Source organism: Sphaeroforma arctica (genome assembly GCF_001186125.1).
Source record: "Sphaeroforma arctica JP610 unplaced genomic scaffold supercont1.47, whole genome shotgun sequence".
In the NCBI taxonomy this organism is placed as follows: Eukaryota; class Ichthyosporea; order Ichthyophonida; genus Sphaeroforma; species Sphaeroforma arctica.
In genome coordinates this window covers 163,514-169,944 of record NW_014040511.1, presented here as the reverse complement: position 1 = coordinate 169,944, position 6,431 = coordinate 163,514, and the positions used below count along the sequence as shown (strand labels likewise).

At 38.3% G+C, this 6,431-nt stretch overlaps 1 protein-coding gene across 1 annotated transcript; it reads left to right on the top strand.

The window, feature by feature from the left end:
- The first annotated feature begins 1,716 nt into the window (after positions 1-1,716).
- On the top strand, positions 1,717-5,634 carry SARC_01226 (hypothetical protein). Its single transcript, XM_014305074.1, has 4 exons — positions 1,717-1,928; positions 2,652-2,744; positions 3,809-3,989; positions 4,782-5,634. The coding sequence occupies exons 1-4, from the start codon at positions 1,804-1,806 to the stop codon at positions 5,031-5,033; spliced, it is 651 nt and encodes a 216-aa protein (XP_014160549.1). The 5' UTR covers positions 1,717-1,803; the 3' UTR covers positions 5,034-5,634.
- Positions 5,635-6,431: the final 797 nt, after the last annotated feature.

The window sequence follows — 6,431 nt, the reverse complement described above, 5'->3', positions numbered from 1 at the left end:
ATATATCGAAATATATACATATACAGACATACACACACATATATATATATATATATATATATACTCGTTTGTGTGTGCGCGCGCGCGTGCGTGTGTATTTATATGGTGGTGTGCACATGTGTGTTTTGTATACGTGTACGTATGCGTATTCACTTGAGATATACATCCAAGTGAGCTTTTCTCGAAGTATGCTGCACATTAACACGTGTATAGACGATTATACACTTGATATCAATCGTCCGAGCTTGTATATATATGAGTGCTAGTGTTTCATATTTGATATTATATAAGCTTGTTTGTATTGTATCAGCAATAGTGAGCCAATGACAGTTGAAAAGCGCGTTTAGGCTGTGCTTGAAAATGTGACATTTCCACAACTAGCATGATTCTGGTTTTCAGTACACACCATGTAGGCTCGAACTTGAGAGTGTCGGTCATGTTAATCAGGAGGTGGTCACAAACAGCGGGGTTAAGGGTGGGTGTATCTGTAAAAATGCTTTAAACCAGCACACCTGTTCCGTTATTTGTATGGATGTACGTACGTATGTAATGGCTACGGAAACAATAGAGACTTCAATTCGCTTGACAAAATAATGACAGATTGGAACTCGTAGGGTAAAAGAGCAGAGACAGCCGGACGCACGCACCAAATACCAAAAGTACAAAAATCCAAACAGCCGGTGTTTGGGACACACCCTCCCCGTCCCCACTCGACTGGAGAAGGGCCCTAGCCCGAAAACACACACACATTTAGGGCAAAATTAGAAATCTAAAAATAGAATTCATACTTGTTTTCGTATTCTGGGACATTTGGGGCTTGGACCCCGTGTGTTTGTTTTTTAACTTGAAAACCACAAAACTTTGTGGGCAAGAAATGGGGTGGGAACTGTCAAAACATAGGCGTCCCAAAAAAAAAAATGGTATTGTTTTATTATAAAAAAAACATTTTTGACAAATATAAATACGGGAGTAAATATAGTGGCCAATAAATACGCTCTAAATTCAAAAGGCGGGATTGGAGGGCAGGGAAACAGTACGAAGTGTCGTATTTCCAATCCCGTAGTTTGGACAAATAAGTGTCTCTTCAGTTCTTTTTGGGCGGGCTTCTTAGGAAGTGGAATGTGCTGTTTTCTTTGATGGCAGTGAAAATAGCCGTCTAAAATCCGACACAAAGTGTTATAATAGAGTCCCATAAATACGATATTGGCTCAGAAACACTGAAACAGATATATAAATACCAGTGCACGAATTTTTATATTTAGACCAGTACAAAAGTTTGGAGATTAAACCCCATTTTATTTTTTTTAGGGTTTCGAAATTTGAATGTACCATAGGCTCCCCTGGATGTTTTCAAACAAAATTAGGAGGAGGCTATGAACGAACATTGTTGTCAAGAGACCGAAAACAATTTTGTTTTCAGGTCTCATCTTGTGGCTGTCTTCGTCAATTTATATATTTAGTACATATAAAAAGGGTTATTTATAGATTGTTTTTTATTAAAAGAAATTATAATTCCGATATTTAATTTTGAAATATGAATAATTATCATGTCGCAAACTAGATATTTTATATTAAATAACGAATTGTGTATGGTTTTTTTGGAATTAGGAATATGAAGTCGGCAATGTTACACGCGGTTTTTCACGCCGACTGGAGTGTGCGATTTCAGCTAAATATGCTCGTGCACACACCTCACATATTTTAAATATTAAACTATCATTTCAAGATATTAGGAGACATAACGAAAGCAGGTACGTATCATCCCAATACACGACTACGTTATATATTATACTATAAGCAATCATGGCAGAAGAGACAGTTACTAAGAATAGTCCCACAGAGAAAACTACTGGCGGAGAAAATACCGTGTTCGATGATAAAGACAACTTTACAGTATCACACCCCTTGAGCGCCAGATGGGTATTATGGTATGTTTGGATGTATACGAGTCAAAATAATATAAATATATGCGTACAAACGAGATATATCTCTCGATATATATAGGAGAGATATGCACGTGACACTTAACCGTGCAATCAAATACATACCGTATCAAAGTGCATATGTCTATGTTTGATTTCACAATTGGTAAGTTTGGTGACAGTCGTCAATGGCGTTGCGCATTTTCCGTCCACATTCGTTCCTATCGGATAGCTTTGCATTGCTTGATGTGTACATCGCGTTTTGCGGCGCATACTTTTGGCTTGGAATCAAACTTGAACTCGTATTCTTTTGTCGTTGCATTGCCCCATACTATCCACTTGTGTTTACGTGTCAGCCTTCTGTATCACGTTCAATTGATAATGTATATATATATATATATATATAATGTGTGCGTGTGTATATGTATGTTTTGTCTTATATGTATACTCATATATATATATATATATATATACTCGTATTAGGACTTCCAACACCACATATATATATACATACATACATATGCAGTATATATATATATATACTTGTAATATGACTTCCTACGCTATTAATTTTTCAAATATAACCATCTGCCTATTATTCCTCAGGTCCAACCTGACTTCGTTATCTGTGTACGTGGTGAACCTTCAGTTTTTCTCACGAGTGTATCTTTTGATATATTATTTCTGTTTCGTTGCGACTGATTCGTACTGTATTCTGTATCGTTGTAGGTTTGATATTCCTAAACATAAGGTGGAAGCCGCCAACTGGATGGCAACGCTGAAGACAGTCTACACAATCACCACAATAGAAGAATTCTGGGGGTATGTCCTAAATATATATATATATAAAGTAAATGTAAGTGTATATATATTTACACAGATACGCTATTTTGCTGCATGATCATGTTGTGAATGCGTTGCTATTTTGAAAATGTTTCCAAGTTAAATCATGAGGTTGAAAAACTACGTGCGTCAGTATGTAGTCAGAAAGATGCGCTGCTATTTTTACAAACGTTAAAATATTAACGAGAGACTCAAAGTGATGACCTGCGAAGCATTCGCAAGGCAAATGAACGCCCGCTATTCTGTGTGGTACAATGTATTAATAATCCAAGTAGAGCTTATTCGTTATAAATTGTGCCTAATCACTCCTACGTGGATATCACAAAGCTGCGATCGATGGGCTCTATTCCCCGATTTTCAAAAGTTTTCTTTGATAGCGTGTTGTTGCAGCGCTACCGAGCCCTGGAGACAAAGAAACTTGTGCCTTTTTGGTTACAGACATGGGGTATCCCCGTAGTAGCAAATTGGCCCACACCGATTAAAAAGGACACATGCATTCGTGTATAGTAGAAATGCTCGGATAGGTATAGGCAAAATACTACGCTTAAATCCTGCACGGGTAAATCCGTTGTATAGATAACTATTGAGATACCATGAACCCTAAAAACTATTGAGAATGCCGAGTAGTCCGACACCTGTTACGACGCTGAGTGACAATATGGCCTACAAGCGTAGAGCACAAATACGCCACTTCCTTGTACGATTTATATTTCGAATGAATATATATATATATATATCTCATGACTGTGAGATAATATCAACATGTGAACTTCGGGTGAATGTGTATATTGAACGACTTTGAGTGAATATGTTTATATATATCGATGATTTGAGATTATATCAACATATGAACTTCGGGTGAATGTGTATATCGAACGACTGGAGATTAAAATATTGAATTTCTGAACGTTTTTATCTGTACTGGCATCTTCCTGTACACTCTCTGATATCCGACTAACCAGATTTATGTCTATTATTTGAAGGTCTGTACGCCTAAGGCATATACCTGCTCACTTATACCTACACATCATCTCTTCCAACAGAGTCATAAACAACATGGCCAAAGCCTCACAGTTGCCGGCGGGATCTAACTTCCACTTCTTCAAAGAGGGTGTTAAGCCCATGTGGGAGGACCCCGAGAACTTGCATGGCGGCAAGTGGATCATCTCCACCCCCGTCCAATCGGGCAAGGACGGGGTATTGGACAGGATGTGGATTGATACGGTAGGTTTGTTGTGGGTATGAATGTATGTTGTGGGTATATACATATACATCATATACACTTACACATATCAGTTTTTATATTAACGTTTTTTGGGTTATGGCCAGAAAACAGCACATTCGAGGTGTTCTGAACGCCATATTGAACGCAGATGAATTATGATACAATCGGTGCTCATCACTCTCATATGCGTGGGCCTTCGCGCAACCCAATAGCCAGTGCACACATGTCTTATCTAGGTAACCACAAAGTGTCATATATTTATTTATTTATATATATATATATATGTCAGAAGTGGGACTATGCTGTTGTGGCGGATAGAGTGTTTCAGGACGATGGAGTTCTGAGTGATCTGGATATATCATAGTGCACAATTATAACAGCAATGACGCTACGGTGGATCGAGTATCTGATTTTGTGGAATCAGTGCGCGTAGAAATGCTCGTACATCACCGTATAGTTGCACTATACACCTACGACTTTTATATACTCTTTGATGCTCACGGTATTGGTCTGTATACTCATCCACCGACTGTAGTCCTCCCATTTTGTGTATTGTGGTGGCAATATATGAACACAGGCTTGTCTGGCTTGTGTCTGTGGGACTGTTGTGAGCACTGTGTACCTTGTATGTTTGCTGGTATATTCCGACTGTGGACGCGATTTACGGATATACTCTAGAGCGAATATCGCACTTACACCTGGTGTCTTCCAGACCTAGCGTGTTGTGTCCTGTCGGTCTGGATCTCTTCCTCAACGGCGCGCGGCTCATTTTGTTATACCCCTAAACGCAGATGCTGGCTGTGATTGGACAAGTTTTAACAGACAGCGAATCAGAAGTGTGCGGCTGTGTGTGTTCGCCCCGCAAGGCTCAGAACAGGATCGCTCTGTGGACCAAGTCAGGGGACCAACGAAAGATTCAGGAGGACATTGCTAAGAAGTGGAAGGTCATCTGTCAGTACGAAGCCGGTCTGTCGTATCAGGTGCACTCAGAGGCCAGCAAACGGAATTCAAGTTTCAACAACGACGATAAGTTCACGGCGTAAGGGGTGATGCGGGTGTGCTTGGGTGCGGCATGGGCGTACGGGCGAGAGGTACGCACTGTGCGGTGTGCCTAGCAAAGATAGATATTACATAGGTAGTAGTAAGACTGTACTGTGCCACCCACCCCAAGGCTGCTCGTGTCCCAGAGCTGAGACTGTGGACTGGCTTACCTACACGCAGTGCATAGGTCCACTGTGTTTGTGGGTGTATGCATATTTCACGGGCGTTCGTCTACATACACGTTATGCCAAAACGTTTCAACGGATGCTTGGGAACTGTCCGGAATGTCTGTAAGGTCATGGTATGTGCGGTGAGCGCACAAAACAAGCCATTTAAATAGTATCACGAGGTTCCTGGGTACGCACGTGTTGGTCGTGGGTCAGGTTTTCTAGAGATCGTATCCAATCGCAGGGTTGTTTTGGGTGGCAGGGATGCTTCCCCTTAGTCAACGCCTTGGCCGTTGAAACGATTTGAGAGAATGTATGTGACGTGCGCGTTCGACGGGGGGCGGCGCATGCAATGGCAAGACAGTACAATGTATATAGTAGGTATAGATTAAATTAAAGTGTATGGCTGCAGCTGATCTCCTTGAGCACCAAACACTGTGTATGCTTCCAGCTATGGCGACTTCATACCTAGAAGCAACACGTGCAAGAATGTACAACATCAAGGACCATTGCGATGTCGAGCTCACGGGTGTGTGTCGACATTGTGATAGGAAAGATAGGGCCATATCAGTGCTGCTTGATATCCCGGTGTGAACTAGCAAACAGTGGTGTTCTATTCGTCATGTGAACCCAACGAGATGCTTACAATATGGGGAACACGCACAAATATATTTATACACACATATATATACATACATAATTTATATTTATACTATATATATATTTATATGTTAATGATACATATATATATATACATACATATATATATTTATATAAATATACATATAAATGTATATATATATGTGTGTGTGTGTATTTATATATATGCGTGCTTATATATATACATATATATATATTCATTTATTTTTATATATTATATGTATACATATGTGTAAATATGTATATGCATATAATATAAATATATATTTATGTATATCCATAGATTTATATATATATATAAATGTCTGTGTGTGTGTTTGTATAAATATATGTGTGCTTCTATATATTTATAAATATATGTATATCTATATATGTGTGTGTATGTATATATAGTGTATATATATATATACGTTTTATAAATTATATACATACTATATATATATATACAGAAATATATATATATACGTATATAATTTAATTTATATATATCTATGTATATTACATATATATATATATATGCATATATAAATATATATATGTGCATATATATATATAAAAATTTATATATATACA